At 33.9% G+C, this 19,089-nt stretch overlaps 3 protein-coding genes across 5 annotated transcripts; 2 read left to right on the forward strand and 1 right to left on the reverse strand.

Annotated features, from left to right (window-relative positions):
• Window positions 1-561: 561 nt before the first annotated feature.
• On the forward strand, window positions 562-8,439 carry LOC141723289 (putative E3 ubiquitin-protein ligase ARI8). 2 transcript variants are annotated; one of them, XM_074525087.1, is made up of 16 exons: window positions 562-703; window positions 1,259-1,333; window positions 1,456-1,580; window positions 1,693-1,795; window positions 1,897-1,987; window positions 2,163-2,335; window positions 4,266-4,370; window positions 4,468-4,556; window positions 5,375-5,482; window positions 5,693-5,783; window positions 5,918-6,007; window positions 6,366-6,413; window positions 6,686-6,718; window positions 6,861-6,954; window positions 7,055-7,181; window positions 7,842-8,439. In XM_074525087.1, exons 1-16 carry the CDS (start codon window positions 662-664, stop codon window positions 7,966-7,968), a joined length of 1,521 nt encoding a protein of 506 aa, XP_074381188.1. In that variant the 5' UTR covers window positions 562-661; the 3' UTR covers window positions 7,969-8,439. The 2 variants fall into 2 exon arrangements, with proteins under 2 accessions (XP_074381188.1, XP_074381189.1); XM_074525088.1 differs by having other exon boundaries at window positions 4,468-4,514.
• A 4,572-nt stretch (window positions 8,440-13,011) lies between these two features.
• Window positions 13,012-17,521, forward strand: LOC141659424 (pentatricopeptide repeat-containing protein At3g60050-like). Of its 2 annotated transcripts, XM_074466284.1 has the most exons (4): window positions 13,012-14,937; window positions 15,834-15,947; window positions 16,071-16,169; window positions 17,385-17,521. In XM_074466284.1, the coding sequence occupies exon 1, from the start codon at window positions 13,384-13,386 to the stop codon at window positions 14,812-14,814; it is 1,431 nt and encodes a 476-aa protein (XP_074322385.1). In that variant the 5' UTR covers window positions 13,012-13,383; the 3' UTR covers window positions 14,815-14,937; window positions 15,834-15,947; window positions 16,071-16,169; window positions 17,385-17,521. The 2 variants fall into 2 exon arrangements, with proteins under 2 accessions (XP_074322385.1, XP_074322386.1); XM_074466285.1 differs by lacking the exon at window positions 16,071-16,169 and having other exon boundaries at window positions 17,385-17,518.
• On the reverse strand, window positions 16,177-17,981 carry LOC141659425 (putative protein phosphatase 2C 47). The gene is made up of 4 exons (XM_074466286.1): window positions 17,772-17,981; window positions 17,403-17,594; window positions 17,057-17,262; window positions 16,177-16,965 (listed from the first exon to the last, which is right to left on the reverse strand). The coding sequence occupies exons 1-4, from the start codon at window positions 17,979-17,981 to the stop codon at window positions 16,413-16,415; spliced, it is 1,161 nt and encodes a 386-aa protein (XP_074322387.1). The 3' UTR covers window positions 16,177-16,412.
• Between the last annotated feature and the right edge of the window lie 1,108 nt (window positions 17,982-19,089).

The following is a 19,089-nucleotide window of genomic DNA, read 5'->3' on the forward strand; positions in this document are numbered from 1 at the left end:
TTATTAACCACCCATATACTCTCTAGTCTCTCCTACCCATAAAATAAAAAATAGATTGTGTTCGAGAATTATAAATTAAAATTTGTCTTGGTATATTGAGTTGGGAATATCAATTTCATAATTTATGTTTAAATTTGAATAAGTTTGATTTTTTGAAAATTATAAATCCTTAATATTTGCGGGACGGAGTATATTTTATTTATTTCATTTTTCCAATACGTTCAGATTTAAAAAATATATTTTAATATTTATATTAAATAATATCAATTTTTTGTAATTTTTAAAATTGTAAACTAAAGATATTGAAGTTATTAATTCAAAAAATATATTTTATACTACCAATTGACACTTGTAAGCTCTTTATGGATTAATCGCCCGATTAATTATTCCAATATACTTTACCGATTCGATTTTATAATTTAATTAATTATTATATTTTAAAAAAATATATATATTAAATTTAATAAATTAATTATTTTTATATTTTATTAACGTGGTTCTATGAATAACCGTTTTTTAGAACGATGCTTGTAAGTTAGAACTTTTCCTTTTCATTTTTACTTCAAATGCGAAAAGGTTCATCCGGGGTTTACAAACGTCGCCGTAAAAGGGAAACAAATTGGAACCAGAGCTTCGCTGTTCCCCGGTAGTTTTTATCATCATGCCCAGGAAGAAGATCCGGAAAATCGATGCTGATGATCAGGTCTTTTCCTTTCTGCCTCCAGAAAGCCCTCTCTCTCTCTCTCTCTCTCTCTCTCTCTCTCTCTCTCTCGCTCCCTCCCGCTCTCGCTCTCTCTCTCTCCCTCTCCCTCTCTCTCCCTCTCTCTCTCTCTCCCGCTCTCTCTCTCCCCCTCTCTGTCTCTACACGCACACACACTTACGTAATACGCACACACACTTATCGTAAAACCTCTCTCTCTCTCTACACGCACACACTTATTGTAAAATCTCTCCCTCTCTCTTTCTCTCTACACGCACACACACTTATTGTAAAATCTCTCCCTCTCTCTCTTCTCTCTACACGCACACTCACTTATTGTAAAATCTCTCCCTCTCTCTTTCTCTCTACACGCACACACACTAATTGTAAAATCTCTCCCTCTCTCTTTCTCTCTACACGCACACACACTTATTGTAAAATCTCTCCCTCTCTCTCTCCACACACATAAACACACACCACTTGTATTTATGCGTTGTAACTTCCTGACTTGCTCTTTTGCTTCCGCAATTTCGTTCTAATTTGGTACCAAAATTCTAGGTCATTGAAATGTTATTTGATTTTAGCCGCGAAGAAAATGATTCGAATGATGTTCTTCACTCCCACGCTGACCAGGTCTTTTATTTATATGTGTTTAGCTCATTTTTTTTGCTTAATTGTTTAGCTCATTTTAATACGCATGAAATGTGTAATTAAGTTGTTACCAACTATCTCTACCTTTGTTTATTTAATTTTAGAAAGACTATACAATCTTGAATCGAGATGCTATTGAACAACGTCAAGACGATGATATCAACAATGTAGCTAATTCTCTTTCGATCTCAAGGGCTGCTGCAATCATTTTACTATGCCATTATAATTGGTAAATAAATATTGTTTCGTATTTTATCATATGCATATACTCTTTTCACATTACTAACTCATCTGTGATGTACAATATATTTTAATGCCAACTTTTTATTTTGATCCCTCAGGAGTGTTAGTAAATCATGTGAAAAGTGGTTTGATGACGAAGAAAAAATTCGCAAGTCTCTAGGGCTGCTGGAGGAACCTGTCCCGCTGCCTAGTGGTAACGAGGTTCGTACTTTATGTAATTATAACATCCTTCTTCTAGTTCCTTTATTTTCTCTCTCTCTCTCTCTCTATCTCTAAATTTCTTCATCTTATTGATAATGTAGCTTAGGTGTCGGATCTGCTTCGAAAATTATCCACGTGACGAAATGAGTGCACCTGCCTGTGGTCATTCGTTTTGCTCAATGTGCTGGATAGGTTTTTTTCTTGCTTCTCCATCTTTGCCGTTCTATTCATAATTTGTGTTATTATCTTTACAATCTACTGCAATCCTCCAATTGAGATTGGTCAAAAGAACTATCAGTATGCTGCTCTACATTAATATCTGTCTTGGATTATTGTTTTTGGCTCCTAATTTTTTGTTGGTAAACAGCATGCATAAAAACTATCATCTCAAATGACTGGGGGTGTTTAAAGCTGCGTTGTCCTCTTCAATCTTGTGGCGTTGCTGTGGGCGAAGACATGATTAATGCATTGGCTACCCCTGAAGATAAAGAAAAATATAGAAGATACTTACGCAGATCGTTCATTGAGGACAGTAGGAAGGTATGCCAATGCTGATCTTTTTAATCAACACACTGTTCTCTTAAATATAGTCTGTAATGTTAGACCTAATTATTATAATTTGATGTTTTAACTTTTCATGGTAAAACCTTTTAGGTAACATGTGCTAGATCTGTATGATCTGTTGTAACTGCTTTTACGAATTTTGTTTATTTGATATAACCGGGTTGTAGGTAATTTCAACTAATGTGTAAGTAAACTTGGATGATCCGTTGTATAGGAGACGAGTTTGCTTCATCAAAACTTTTGTATTTTTCAATTTATAGCACCAATCTTGGATGTAGCCTTTATTCTTTAACTTGAAATGCCTCTGGCCTTCGGAATGTAAGGTCATACTAATCATATTTTACCCTCTGGAGCATAATCACCTCGTTGTTTGATATGAATTGAAATGAATGGAATCTTATTTTCCAGACTTAGTTATTTTTTAATAATGTGACTAAACATAAAGTTGAAACCAATGATATGGGCCCTGATTCAAGTAGGTTGGACAATTATCGAATACTCTATGGAGATTACTTTATGGGCAGGAATTAGATTCTTACATAGTATGTTCACCTGTAAACATGCTACATACCAAGCGATTGCCAAAAAATTTAATAGGGTGGTGTTCCTTGATGGGCTATTTGTTGACTTGACACATATTTTAAGACAACTATAAAGTATAGTTCCGGAGTTTATTATTAATTTATTTTTTTTGTATAAAAATTTGAACATTATATTTTTATTTAGAAGAAATAAAATTAATTTTTTTTTATGCAACTACATTAATAAGAGAATTAAAGTGCGTGCCGAGTCCCTCCCCCATTGTAAAGAATTGAGGGAGTAACGTTTATAATATCACTTTTTGTATTAGTGCGTTATCCATACAAGGCACATGGTTGTGAAAAAACCTCCTCTCTATCATGCATAGGGCTGTAATTTGAGGTAACTGGGGTATCTACTAAGCGAGTTGGAGCATGATAGGGCTGTAATTTGAGGTAACTGGGGTATCTACTAAGCGAGTTGGAGCATGATAGGGCTGTAATTTGAGGTAACTGGGGTATCTACTAAGCGAGTTGGAGTTCTGGTATTTATAAATTAGTCGAGCCACATGTTAAAATTAAACTAGTTCAAACTTTTGAGCGAACTCGACTCGTTCTCGACTCATCTAATGAGAGCCAAGTCGATTTACTCACGAGATAATTGACTGGTTTTAGAAATTATATAAAATACAATAAATATTAATTAATTTTCAATTTGTAAATAATAAAAATAAATTTTATTAATAACTTTATTTGTGATTGTAAATAAGTGTGGGATCGGGCTCGAGTCAAGCGGAGCTTTAGTCGAGCTTGGCACATACTTGGCTCGTTTAAATAAATGAGCTCGAACAAAATTCGAACTTGGCTCATATACAATCTTGAGCTGTGCCGAACCTTATTAAATGGTCACTTTCTAGCTTGATCATTCTAATAGGTTAAACCACTTTCACGAGTCAAGCTTTATCTTGCTCCCAATTGCTGGTTATGACCAAGGAGGATGTAATCAAGGGGGTTCGGGCGGCAGGTAGAGCCACTCACTGTGTGGTCGTCCCCAAGCATCAAAGGAGAGATACTCTTCTGTACAATCAGTTCAGGACTTGGTGCTCTCTGTTTGTCAGCTATTGACTTTGACAAGCAAACTTCTTTGTAGTGTGAAAGGGTTGATGGGCATCCGAAATTCAGTAACTTAAAAGCTCATTAACGGGATTGTCTAATATATCTTTAATTGATTTTAAGTTCGATCCGCTCGTAACTTAACTGATATACAGTATAATATTAAAGCTGTTGCATCATCATTTGTGTATTATACCAATATTTGTGTGCAGTATGTCTCTATGATTTATTCTCAAATCTCTTCGTTATATATTATTTTATTTGCAATTCCTCAGAGGAAATGGTGTCCAGCTCCTGAATGTAATAATGCGGTGGAATTCATTGCTGGTAGTGGAAGCAATGATGTTTTGTGTGACTGTTCATGTAGCTTTTGCTGGAAAGTAAGTTTTTGCGTGTGTGCGCACCGTTGTGCATGTAATAGATTTTAAATCAAGCATAATCCTGGCACCGATTGATAGTAAAACCGAATACTTGCAGTGTATGGAGGAAGCTCATTGGCCAGTTGGCTGCGACATCGTATCCAGGTGGTTTTTTGAGATTTGTGTTGATTCTGTTAACATGAATAGGTATGACAGTACTATTTTACTGTTGATCACTGGTGTACTTAAATTAAGATGGAAAAACTGGATATCTTTTGATTTATTAAAATTGAAATGTCCATGCGGGCATGCGTTCACAATAGTAGTCTATAATACATTTGTAGAATTACGATGGGTATACATTTTTTTTAAGATGATTTATTGACCAGCATTTACAGCATTTATTTTCTGGGCTATCTTCAACATGACGTACTGTTCTAGTAAGTATATTATATAGTATGCAAGTAGATAAGTGTTTTGGGGTGTTTCATTGATTGTAGAACGTAACTTTGTAGTTTGCTATCTTATTTCTTTAAAAAGTAGAAAGAAAATAATACTAAACTGTGGGGGAGGAAGCTTGTTGCTTAAGGGACTCATGGTGGGTACTCCCTGTCTCTACATCAACTTTGGGTGCAAGTTGCAAACTTGCAATAAGTAACTAATAAGCCTTGTGCTATTGAAAATTTGTGTTGTTAATCGATAATCGTTAAGGCTGAGAGTGGATAATATTAAACTTTACACTGTTTTTAGAAGCTGAAGTGACTATATGCTAGTACCAGTATATAATATATATATATGGTAAGGGTTAGTCGAAGTTTATGTGATATATTTGCTCTAAAGACATAATTGATTTCTTCTTATTTGCATCTTACTTTACTATGCAATTTGTGACATTACTCATTTATGTCATTTCACTGCTTAGAAATTTTTCTTTTGCGCAGATGTTTAGCTTACATAAATCTGTCTATTGTTGACTGTGAACAAGTTACATTTTTTATTTGTGCTTCCTTTATATAACTTTTCAGGATATTGGTTGAGGAGAAGCCTTGCCCTACGTGCAGGCGACCGATAAAGTGGAATCAGGGTTCTATAGCTGTTAGATGTTCTGCACCCTGTAAATATCAGTTTTGCTGGTAAGCTATTTACTGTTACCACTTATTGTAGGTAACTGTGTATCGATATCTATGATTAATAGGGTCTACACTATGTTGGATAAATTCTCTACATGTCCTTTTCGTGAGTACAATGTGCTTAATGGTTTTTCCCTAATTTTAATTATGAAAAAAAAGTTGAAATTTTCCACACGGGTCCTTCATGTTTAATTTTATGGCGCACTTTTGCAGGTCTTGTTTGCGTTCATGGGCGTTTCACGGTGAGGGGCTCTTTGTTTTCCGCGCATGTAACCAATATCGGCCAGCGAAAGAAATAAGCGAGGTTGGATATTCTAGTTTGTCAAATTGTTAATCCTTCTTAATTCAAGTATTTATCTATACTTTTAATTTCTCAAACGAATAACTGATATACGAGAAGCTCAGACTTTGAATTTATTATGTTTGTTGTGATTGTAGTATGGTGTCACCAATGAATGTAGAGGGATGGCAAAAGATTCTGTAGAACGATATAGTCATTACTATTATAGATGGGCTACCAATGAAACGGTAGGTACTATTTTTTAGAAATTTTAGTACAACGAAATTTATTTTTCGGATCATATGTATTTCTTAATTTTGTGGCCTCTGCCTATAAGCCAGAGGGCAGCTATAATATTTACTTGCTGAATCTTTTTCACAGTATATATATTATATGTTAGTAAATTAGCTGTGTGTGTATGTGCGCCCTTACGCTTGGAGTTTGCATGTGTTTTACCTTTAAATTTTAATTTGGACTACTAAAAGTTGGCGTGGGAGAGATTATTACATTATTAGTTTTGTTAGAAATATTATTATGCTCAATATTATTTTGCATATATCTTGTTATACAGGCTGCCTGATTGTTTTTCCCCCCGTTCTCTTGCAGTCTAGAAAAAGGGCACTTGCAAATCTGCAGCAAATGGGTACTGTGCATGTACGGAACCGTTCTTAGCTAAACCGCTTTTTTTTTTCTCTTGCTCTTTTAGCTAAACAGTGACCAGACTTGCCAATAGCCAACTCCCTACTTCCAATGGTTATTTATGCAGCAAGTTTTCTCGATTGTTTTCCTTAAAGTTTGCATCAGTAAATTAATGGCTCTTGGACTTCCCCATTATTCTGTTTAATTTTCTTCCTCCCATTAGATGTATGTATGTCATCTCAAGTTACGCATGAGCTGTTGATTAACCATTAAATTTGCTTATGCAGCGTGAGAAGTTTATAATTGATGCCTGGCTACAGGTAAATGTCTGTTTTATTATTGCAGTTGTTATTTCTCAGCCCTTTAGATATGGGTGATGCTAGGGTTTGAAAACCTGTGTCTATTTTTGTGCCTCCTAATTGTTTGATACTTCTCTTGGTATTTTTTACTCTTTGAGTGCAGATAGTTGAATGTAGGAAGGTGCTGAAATGGACATATGTGTACGGATATTACTTAGCAGATGACAACTTGCAGCAGATCTTTGAGGATGTTCAAGGTAAGCTTCTACTTCTACGGGGAAATAAAACTTGAAAATTGATGGTCTAATCTTTACTTTATTTTTTTGTTAAGCCAATCTTTACTTTGTTGCCTCTCAGGTAGAGCTGAGTATAACTTGGAGGAACTTCATCAATATGCAGAGCTGGAACTAAAGAAATATCTAGAAGGACATGGTCCATCGATGGGACTAAATATGCTTCGTGATAAGCTGATTAGACGGACCTGGTATTCATATCTTAATTGCATTATAGCCGTATATTTCTATGATTGTCTTTACTTGTATTTTGGCAATTATTCACTTACTGGCAGAGTCTGAACTCTGTTTCTCCATATTACTTTATTTCTTATTATTGCATAAATAGTGGCTATGTCTATTGAGGGTGGGATGGCCTCTTTCTATCACTGGGCTATCTATTTATCATTGTAACCCGGTCTCTATTTATCATTCTAACCCGTTCTCGGCTGGGAGTATCTAACATGGATATGGTTCCTAGTGTTGGATTGGACAACAATCTTAAAATTTTACATGTTCTTGGCCTTGAATAACTGTCCAAATGTCCATACCCATGTCGATGTCCTCCGAGCAAAATGTAGAGTCCGGGTAGTATAGACCATGGATCGGATCATTCAGTAGTAATTGTGACTGGTAATTTACCAAATAACAAATGACAGTTCTGCAAATACTTACCGGCCTTGAGCTGTGACTTCATGGTCCATAAATTACAAGAGTACTATCCTAAATCTAATTTCTAATCATGGGCATTAATGTTAGATCCGGTCATTAGATGTTTAGTGCCTGGTAGTTCGCTGTTATCTAGATTTGGCCATGTTGGTAGAGACTGTTAACAAAGTCTTACCTGTTTCCTTAAAAAATATTGTCTACAGTGTGACCGGCAAGTTGTTCAAGGATCTTATTTATGCTATAGAGCATGATCTGGAGGGTTTTATATCCTGCATGGCATCCCATCCAGCAGTACATCCAGCTAGCAAGAGAGCTTGGAAGGAGCGATAGTTGTCAAATGGGGCCGCAACATAATTTGTAAAATGCTAATTACTACCTCCTTTCCAAAATACTAGTTCCTTTGACCTTTTACGCGTAATTTAAGGTGTATAAAAACAATAGCTTCATATATTTTTTTTTAAAAAAATCTTTTCTTGAATTAAAATTTAATATGTATACTCAGAAAAAGAATTTTTAAAAAAAAATTATGGAGCTATTCGTTTTATTCACCTAAAAATACGTATAAAAAGTGAAAGGGACTTGTATTTTGGGACGGAGGAAGTAGTACCTTTTAAATCTTTGCTTTATTACAAATTTATGTGATTTCTTGGGGTCCGCAGTCGAGGTATTGGATCTCTGATTCGTATTTATTAGCTTCTTTGTTTTAGTATATATATATAGATTTATTTTTTTGATAGAAGATGGTGAATTATGATCTTGTATTCAGCAAGAGGGAAATTTCTGTTTATGCAACCAAAGAATTCATCCGTTTGAACATCTCCACCAATGTCATGTACAATGGTGAGGTGGTCGTAATGTTCGGTTAAAATAATGTAAAATAATAATTATCTATAGATTGACAAAATATTTTTAATGGTTAGATGGTCGTAATGGTCGGTTAGAATAGTATAAAATAATAATTATCTATGGATTGACAAAATATTTTTATGTATTGGCTATAAATGTTAATTAGCTTTGCCATTCCTTTACAATTTTTAATATAATTTTATTTTATAACTTTCATAGAGCTGTCAAATCACAAAAACACACTAATTCTCAAACTTAATAGAAAAATTGGTAACGAAAAAAAATATAATGCATAGTTATTTTAACCAAATTTTTAGTACAAAACAAAAAAAAAATAGCGGATTTTATACTCTACTTTAGAACCCTCCACAAATGAACCAGAGATAAATCAGTAAAAAAAAATGAAAGCCGATATAAATTTTCAGTCATTCGTCCTCATAAAGAAATATATTTCAATTTTACATCTCTTATTATTATAAGGAGGAAAATGTGAGTGGCCCCAATAATTGTTACAATTTTTTTTCCCAAATACTTTATAAATGATACTCCCTCGGTCCTTTTCAATTGTTATTATTTTTGAGAAAATGTCCGACATGGATTTTAAGATGAATATAAAGTATAATTCTATAACTTTTAAAAAAAATATTCTGAATAAAAAAAGAATGTTTATAGTTTTATTCTATAAAAAGAAATTTTTCAAAAAAGTCATAGGATTATATTTATTAAATAGAGTAAAGTTCTATGGAGTCCACCTTTAATTGGAGTCCTCGGAGTCCATATATGTTCTGCAAGTAAAATATAGCTTAAAATATTGCAAAACATATTATTTTTCGACAAACATCACTATTCTATCAAAAATCTTGTAGATTGCATACATTTTACAAGCAGAACATTGCAAAAATATATATTCTACAAAACATGTTTAGTTTGCAGAACATAAATGTTCATGTTGCAGAACATATTGCAGAACATACATATTGTACCGTAAATATATGAGATTTGCATGATTTTGTTGAAGTTATGCTATTTGTGTAACATGTTTTGCAAAATAACACGTTTTACAATATATTTTATTTGCAGAACGTAGATGAACTCCGAGGACTCCGATAAAAAGGTGGACTCCATAGAACTCAGCCCTTATTAACTATTATACTTATTATAGGGCAACATGGTGTTTCAAGCTATTTAGTAAATTACTTATTTACCCCTCTTTCATATTAATGTTGAAAAAATATGTTTGTCATGAGAATTGGACCTATGACCATTCCGTTATGAAATGATAATATTCACATCTTCAACCACTACACCAAAAATATTTATGATGTTTTTAAAAGATCATTAACTACATACACAAAAAACTCACCAACTACATTCAACTTAATAAATTTAAAATTATCATAACAATTTCTCCACTAATAAATAATATTTTATTTAAATGAATATTTTGCCTATATATTATATGTAGTACATGCCAACATTTTTTTTATCAGTTATGAAAATACTATTATACACCTTCTATTAATTTAAAACTTGAGTTTTTGACTAATCACAAAACGACTGAAGTACTCTAACTATTTTTGCAAATAACTTTCATGTTATAGCAACTTTAATAATCAATTCAGGTAAATCAATATTAGATTATATACAATGCACAAATGATGATAATCAATAATTTGAATTTACATAGAAGTAAATTAATTGCACTTAAAAAGATAAATTCTAAAATAACCAATTAATTTTATTTATAATTTTCAAGATTTTAGGTTAATATAATTGATTTTTTAATGTAAGACTATATGAAATATATATTTACACATATATATATATATATAATTATTATAGAGTTCTAGGGAAATGAATTATATGTAAGTTATATATAACATATAGTATTATTCATTATTATATAATAAAAATATTATATAATTTGAGTAATATATTTTTAAATTATTTTATACGAATATAGCGATATCACCATGTTATTTCCTAACAATACAACAAAAATTACAGAGGGGGGTTGAATGTAATTCTGGCTACTTTTTGAAGATTTTAAAAAATGTTATAACTGAATATATATAAGTGTTTGATTTGCAAAGTGCGGAATGAAAGAATTATATAAATCAAAACACAAAGTAATAAAAACACAAGTTTTTAAAACTTTCTGGTGGATTTGAATGTATATATATATATATATCGGTTTGAGAACTATGTGTAGCTCAAATTGGCTCACAGCTTCTTTACAAGTTGAACAAATACAAACTACAGAGAATTCTTTACAAGTACAGCTTTTTCTATCTCTCTTTCAAAATGTGTTTGCTTAGTTAAATGTTCTACTAGCTATACTTGGTTTATACATCATCAAGTTTACATGACAATAAGACAAGATAATAAAACAAACATATCTAGTCTAACTCCATGCTGTTTCACTACTCTATTCCAGCATCTTTGATATCTTCATAATTTGCATGAAAATGGTAATGCTTCTTTGTTTTCAAATTTCTGCTTAACAGGCTGCCACATTCCTTTTGCAAACACCCAACACATGTGACTGTGTTGTCACTGTCAACAGATATTTGAATTTGATCATCCGTCGGGTACATGTTTGTCATCCGTCAGGTAGCTTTGTTGATCATCCGTCGGGTAGTTTTGTTGATCATCCGTCGGGTAACTATTTGTCATTTGACTCCATTTCACTTATACAGAATTATAAGACATCTCATTTTTACAATTAATCAACCTATTTTGCATATCCACTAGTAGTCAACATGACTCAAATACTCCTACAGAATCTACACAAAGTTGCTTGCAGACATGTGCTACAATACTTATTATTACATAAGCTACTCACCCGGTGGATGTCAATTTGTCGTCCTTCGGGACTATAATTGAATATTCATCGAGTGCTACAAAATTCACTAACTTAAATCTACTAAGGTGTTTTGTTTAATTTAACATCAAGTTCACAATATATTCCTAACACACCACCCCTTTCACCATGACCATCACACGATCACTAACAAGCAACACTGTCAAAATTGTCAAAATCAAACTGAAATCGCTAAATATTTTTATTAAAACCACATCAACACCACCAAACTGAAAATAAAAGCACTAAAATCTAAACTCAGGTACCTAAAATTTGAAAACAAATTATCACAAATTTTCGTATTTGGAGGTGCTGGTTATAGTGATACCGATGGTAGAGGAGGAGAAAAATAACAATCATTGGGTTTTTAACTCATATATATTATTGGAGTATGAAAAATGATATAAATTAGCTTACGGAGGTGTGGTCTGGAATGAAGCTGAAATTCGGTGACAAATTTGTCCGTAAGTAGTGGCTGAAATGGTGGTCGATTCCGTGATACGAGGGAATGGTTAAGAGAAGATGGTGTACACACATAATATACATAGGTGTGTATGTAACATAAACGATAATGACGATGAGGATGTACAAGTTGATTATATGTAATGATAATGTCACCGGTATCGAAAATGGTATAAAATTTGGAGGATGCGCGAGGATGAAGGTGAAACGTATATAAAATTTGAATATGTCATTATGACTAAATATATTTATAAAGAAGCATATGATTAGTTCTTCATTCTACTTTGAGCATTTAGACACACCAACACACGTCAGTCTACTAACTTAAGGATATGTCATAAATTTTTAAAAGATTGTGTTATTTTGTCTTTATAAATTATATTTTTTAAATGATGTATAAGATTCCTTAAAAATTCTTACATTAAAGTATATCGTTATGATTACATATAAAATTTAGATAAAAAATTCAAGTTCGTATCACTTTTTATAAAAGATTTTTTTAACCAAATATATGAAACTATTAACGTATTATATTTCAAAAATTACGAATCATCTATTTCAAAAATCAAAATGATCAAATTATAGGATTTAAATGAATTCCGTACTTTGCACGAGCTATCATGCTAGTTTTATTCTAATATTAAAATACGTGCCGAACATTTTCTTAGAAACCATGACAATTGAAAGGGACAGAGTGAGTAACTTTTTTCGTAAGGAACTCACCCAACCCATGTCATGTCATTTTATAATCCTACATTCACGTAAGCAAATACTACATTTCATAATAACTACTCCCTCAGTTTTTTAATATATGACGTTTGACTTTTTGACACACATATTTAGGATGGTTGACCACATAACTAGAATTATTATTTTTGAATAAAAATATGAGATCAAAATTTTTTATTCACAAAAATAATTTTTTAAAAAAAATTATTTTAACTATACGGTCAAACCTCCTAAACATGTGTGCCAGAAAATCAAACGTCATATATTAAAAAACAGAGGGAGTATATTATATTTATAATCGGGAGCGGATTCTAAATTAAACGGGCTTTAAAAAGTGGAAGTTAGTAGTAGTTGGATAGTGGGCTTGAGATAATGGGCCCATCTGATGAAAGTCCATTGGGCCTCATTTCAAAGCCCATACCATTTCAACTTTCGTCAAGAACCGCCGGATGTTCTTAGATCTTTCACTCACACAACCCTTTTCCAAAATTAAACACATATACATACATATATACTTACATTCTTGGTGGGTTTTGATGCTCATTGCCTTGTGTTTTTATTCAGGTAAATCACTTGGTTCTTGCATTTTCTTTGACCCTTTTGATTGCTGTATCTAAATAATATATACACACACTGTTTAATCAGATTGTTTTAAGCTGATTTATGCTGAATTGGGTTGTTATTTGAGCTCATTTTGATTAAAGTTTGCATTTTTAAGTGAATTGATTTGGTTTAATGAGTGTTGAGTTAGTGGTTTGATGGGTTTTGTGTAATGTGGTTAAAGATTGGATTTTGATGAGTTTTAGGCAAAATGGGTGTAATTTATTTCTTGATTGACTCATGCCATGTTCACTGTGGCACTTTTGGGGAAAAGGGTTGTGCAAAGTTTGTATCTTTTTTGCGGAATTTCGCGTTCTTTGTGTGGTTTTAGTACTAATAGTGATGGAATGTGTGATGGGTTTAGACGCGTTGAGGAGCATTTGAATGTTGGTGGAAAAAGTTGGGATTTTGGTTTGGGGTTGGATGAAGAACCGGGGTTTTGTTCGGGGAGGAGGGTGTTTGAGCAAGCGAGGTGTGATGCTAGAAGGGCCCTTGAGGTTCTTTTTCGGGATGGGCCAATGTTTGATGCGAAAGAAGGTTTGGATGGTATGGAGTTACGGGTTTCGGAAGTTCTTGTGAGGGAAGTTTTGTTTAGGATTTTGACTGATATTAGTGATGCTAATAAGAGTAGGAATGCAAGACTGGGGTATTTGTTCTTTAGATGGTCTAGCCAACAAGAGAATTATAGGCATACCGTATATGCGTACCATCTGATGATGAGGATTTTTGCAGAATCTAATGAATTGAAGGCAATGTGGAAATTAGTTGATGAGATGATTGAGAGAGGATGTCCTACTACAGCACGTACATTTAACATAGTAATTTGTACTAGTAGTCGGGCAGGCTTAGCTAGGAAAGCTGTAGAGAGATTTATTAGATCAAAGAATTTTTATTTTAGGCCGTTTAAACATTCCTTTAACGCAATATTATGCTCCCTTCTCACAGTAAACCAGTACACGTTGATCGAGTGGGTGTATCAGCAAATGATAGTTGAAGGTCATTGTCCTGATATATTAACTTACAATGTTCTCATGTCTGCGAAATATAGGCTGGGGAAATTTGATGACTTTCACGGGTTACTAGAGGAAATGGCCAGTAATGGCCTTTCTCCGGATTTTCATACATACAACATTATTCTTCATGTGCTTGGGAGATCTGACAAACCAGAAGCAGCATTTAATCTTTTGAATCATATGAAGGAAGTTGGTATTGAGCCAACTGTTCTTCACCTTACCACATTGTTAGACGGGCTGAGTCGTGCAGGAAATTTGGATGCCTGCAAGTATTTTTTTGGTGAAATGAAGAGATATGGATGTATGCCTGATGTTGTTTGTTACACCGTCATGATTACAGGTGTTATTGTTGCAGGAGATTTGGCTTTAGCTGAGGAACTGTATAAGGAGATGATTAATAATGGACAGGTCCCCAATGTCTATACATACAACGCTATTATACGTGGGCTTTGTATGGCAAGGAGGTTTAAGGATGCATTTCATATCCTAGAAGAAATGGAAATAAGGGGATGTAGTCCAAATTTTCTTGTGTATAATACCTTAGTTAGATGTTTAAGAAATGCTGGAAAGCTTTCTGAAGCTCACAAGGTTATAAGAACTATGGTGGAAAAGGGTAATTATGCCCATCTCATATCTAAACTTCACCGACATAGGAGACGCTGAGGTGGTTAGCTTGGATAATATATAGCAGCCATGTGCCAATTCTCGGTAGAGTTCTAGCTAGATTAACAGCCATGACTATTGCTTCTTTCATGTGCAATGTATGCAGCTTCTCTCAGGTGCAATGTAAGTTAAATACATGTCATTGTTTCGATAATACTTGTCTTATAAAACGAAATATTGTTTTGATCCAAATACATAACTTGCAAGGCCTTTAATTGACTGCTAGAATTAAAGAAAATCCTTGTTTTTTTAATTTATTACTTTGCAATTTGCTAGTTTGGTTTCACCCAATTGTCTCTTCAAAAAAGCTTGCGCACATTTCTCAAAACTTTTACATTTTTGTCATTTTCTGATTGGTAATTTATGCATTTGATCTGAACTGAGAATGATTTATGTACACTTTCATCTCAGGTGAATATCATGATTTAAATATGTTTATTTGGGACATTATTTGACTGAAAACAAGTGTCAAACTTGATTCAATTCTCTTTGTAGTTGAATTTCAGAATTCATTTTTATATTAAAGTGCTGATGGAAATTTAATTGAAAAAAAGCAGGGTAAAACATGTCTAATATATTTGATATAATTATGACTCTAAGACTGACATTTTGAATTGAATTTGAAGAAGGCTTGACGAATCTATTGCAAATTTTGTATCAAGTGTAAATAGTTAAAGACTGATTAGAGTTGTGGATTCAGAGAGAGAGAGAGTGAATGCACGACTACTAGCTATAGAAGATTAATGTTATGGTTACCTTGTTATGTCTTAAATTAGGGCAAAAGAACTTCTTTGTCTTCTGCTCTTCGCCTCGATTCAAGTTTAATATAAAATGTAAACTGTTCAGAATTTTCAGATGTATAAATAAAATCTTCGCACATTTGTTTGTGTATACATGCTGCATTATAATTTTGAGTTTCAGCAAATTTTTACTGTCGTGCACGTTGGCTATCAATACTACATACCGTATAGTAGTTAATATGAATGAAGGAGACTACTTATTTTAAAACATTAACTCAGTCTTGCAGCATCTCGTAAAATCCCAGTACCAAATGGATTCTGTTTAGAAAGAACTGGTGATTTGCAGAAGTGTTCTTAGAAGTCTGAGTTGCTATACTCTTTTCCGAATGACAGGTTAGAACTTGCCGAGGCCTGCATTCTTGTTTGTGATCTGCTGTTTGTTTCATCTTTTACATTGTTGGAACTTACATTTATACCCAGCCAAAGGATATTAAACTTGATCTCTTAATGTATCAGAGATTACAGTTGATTGGAAAGAGCTAATACCGGATGCATTGCCTAATCTAGCATCTTGAGTGAATAATTTTTTGCGCCATATCATGAGAGAGTTGAGAGGTATACAGAAAAGCCATAATTCTATTTTTTATGCAATTATTACATGGACCTTTAACCAGTATTCCATGCACTAAAAGTACAAAAACTATAATCTGTACAGTTTTCTCATTACAAAAGTAGAAAGAAGTAACGATCCAAAATTTCAAAAACATGTAGGAAACTAAAAATGTACAGAGTGGTCAAAACAGTATTACGTAGATACAATTGGCAGATCTCAGAATTTCCTAGTACTTGTACTATCGGTCAGTACTCGAGACAGCCCTTTAGAAGATCCAGGCCTTCAGCTGATATACTCCTCCGCCGTTGAGATCTGGGAACCTCAATCTTTGGTGGAGGGTCTGATGAAAAACAGACGACGACAACTGTCAAATTATCACAGGAGTTTCTCTTTAGCGCCTCTCTAACAAGAACTCTTGAGCACTTTTCAGGATCATTGTGCATCATGAGCTCCTTTCTTACAACAGTCACAGCATACTGGCTGCTCATTACATCCCAAAGACCATCACAACCAATTATTAAGAATTCATCATCCTTTGTTAAGACAATTTCTTCCATTTCTGGCTCAGAGCTCAAGGGGCAGGGTGAACCTTTAGGACCTTTCATGTGCCAGTCTCCAAGAGCACGAGCAACGGATAGCTGTCCGTTTAGATATCCATCGTAAATTACTCCTCCTAACTTCTCTATTCTTAGTTTCTCAGAGGTGCAGTTAGGTTTATGATCCTTGGACAGTTCAATTGCTCTTCCTCGTTTTCCTAGTACAGCTCTCGAGTCTCCAGCATTAGCAATCAACATGTTCCTGTGGTAAGCCGAGATTCCAATAGATTAAAAAGTGAAGGAATGAAAATGTAATGCATAATGCGAAAGATGTGTCAATCTCAGTTCCTCACCTTCCCAGAACAAGGGCAGTGAGTGCTGTGGTGCCAGAGGAATGGTCCAGAGTTTTACTATCTGCTAACGCGTGATCAGCCTTTACAAAAGCATTCCTAACAGCGACTTTCACCCCCATCGGGAAATGTGAATCATCAACGATGAAGTCGAGGATGTTTTTGCTAGTGTACGATGCAGCATCTACACCACCATGCCCATCAAACACCTGAAATAACATAGCAAGAGAACCTATCAATAGAATGACCTAACTAATCAAACTAGTGAAGTAAAATTGTTAGCTTGCACTGCTATTCTATTTGCTTCTCATTGTGGCATTTCTAAATGCAGCCTAAGAAAGTTAGCTACCCCATAGAAAGCGCCTGGAGAAGGGAAGTTTGGATCTCCACCAAGACGCTCATGAAGATCGTCTACACAAATGTACTCATCCTCCATGTATGTTTTTGGTCCTATCTCAGAGCAACTTCCTGATCGAAGTACAGGTATGAATTCAGCATTCTCAACTGGTGGTGATTTGATTCCAATTTCAGCAGGATTTTCCTGAAATTCACATTTACCATTAACATGTAATCTACTGAAACTATATATCAACCAATTCAACACAGAACATAGCTCACATTGTGAAACCATACTACACAAATGCACTTATTGAGCAAGTTCTACATCAGGTAAAGTAAAAACACAGAACATAGCTCACATTCAACGACATTTACATACCAACTCAGAATTGCCAGCCAGCATTGCTTGGCTTATACAATGTCGCATAGTAGGCAGATCATTTCTCGGAGGCTTGCCTGCCTTCCCTTGACACGAACTCTTTTCCTCGCAATCATCAACTTCCACAGAATACACACCATCCTTACTGCAGCCATCATCAAATGAGGCACATTGTGGCATCACATCCGTGCCGCCCGGAGCCATCATCATTACTCCCAACTCCACCAATTCAGCTCAAATAATAAACACAACATGTGCACAAAACACAACCTCAGAACCACAAAAAACAGCTAATTACCTCAATGCATGCAAGCACATACATTCACAACAAAAAGACAGCTGTGTTTTGATTTCTTAATGCAAAAACAAATAATGCACAAGAATGAATGATTCTGAGTACATGATGATGACCCTGCATTTGACAAGAAAACAGAGGAACCCACATGCCAAAATGTAATCAAAATAGATTAAAAATCAAGAAAGGCCACAAAAGAATAAAAAAGAAGAGTCAAGAAAAAGAAGAAAGTGAAAATGAGAATGGGGTAAATGTGGAAACAAGTAAAGAAAGTAACTCAAGGCAGAGCATTGTAGTAGGAAAAGGAGGGAGGGGCATTTGTTTGTTTTAATCAAAGTTTTGTAAGTGAAAATTTAACAATTCTTTTGAGGCCAGTGACATCCCCTGCTTTTACGCTCATCTTGTAGTTCTATGAATTGTGTGCATTGACATTTAAGGTCTTAATATATCTGAACGAAATGCTACATATCCCAAATTTATTCTTAAAATATTTTTCAAGCGGCACATGTATTATCTTGATTGGTTATAATAAATCCTAATTATTTTAAATATTTCTTTCTTAATATTGATTTCTTATAACATCTACATTATTGATAAATATTTTTATAATAATATTTTTATTGAAGCTCATATTATTTTGGCTGTACCAAGGTTATTTAAATAAAACTGAACCAAACTTCAGTTACTATTTAAACTTTTACAAAACCAAGTCATGCATTTTATGCTAATTTTTTTTGTTAGCTTCAGTTTCAATTACCCCCTAGTGAAAAAATTTATGTAGTTTAGGGGGTGGAAAAGGCCCATTAATAAAAATATAAGTACATACCTAAAAAAGCCATAAAAAATTTTATAGCCGAAATTCGACATTATTCTATCACATCACGGCTGATCGCCACCGACGTTTGCAGACTCAGTTTAGATTCTCTGGTAACAAGGCATGCACGTATGCTAGCATCTATATCATCATAATCAGTGTTCAAATCCACACTAGTACGTTAAGAAACCATAAAAGAAAATATAAGA

The sequence above is a fragment of the Apium graveolens genome, chromosome 5, assembly GCF_009905375.1.
Source record: "Apium graveolens cultivar Ventura chromosome 5, ASM990537v1, whole genome shotgun sequence".
NCBI classification, from domain to species: Eukaryota; Viridiplantae; Streptophyta; class Magnoliopsida; order Apiales; family Apiaceae; genus Apium; species Apium graveolens.

Bases quoted from the DNA above. Each gene is read 5' to 3' on its own strand.
- LOC141659425 (XM_074466286.1), bottom strand. From the start codon at position 17,981: ATGATGATGGCTCCGGGCGGCACGGATGTGATGCCACAATGTGCCTCA. The intron at 17,595-17,771 runs GTATGTAAATGT...TGTGAATTTCAG, and splicing joins TGGCTGGCAATTCTGAGTTG to GAAAATCCTGCTGAAATTGG. The intron at 17,263-17,402 runs GTAGCTAACTTT...ATGTTATTTCAG, and splicing joins CTCCAGGCGCTTTCTATGGG to GTGTTTGATGGGCATGGTGG.
- LOC141723289 (XM_074525087.1), top strand. From the start codon at position 662: ATGCCCAGGAAGAAGATCCGGAAAATCGATGCTGATGATCAG. The intron at 5,784-5,917 runs GTTGGATATTCT...TTGTGATTGTAG, and splicing joins CAGCGAAAGAAATAAGCGAG to TATGGTGTCACCAATGAATG. The intron at 6,414-6,685 runs GTACGGAACCGT...TTGCTTATGCAG, and splicing joins AGCAAATGGGTACTGTGCAT to CGTGAGAAGTTTATAATTGA.
- LOC141659424 (XM_074466284.1), top strand. From the start codon at position 13,384: ATGTTCACTGTGGCACTTTTGGGGAAAAGGGTTGTGCAAAGTTTGTAT.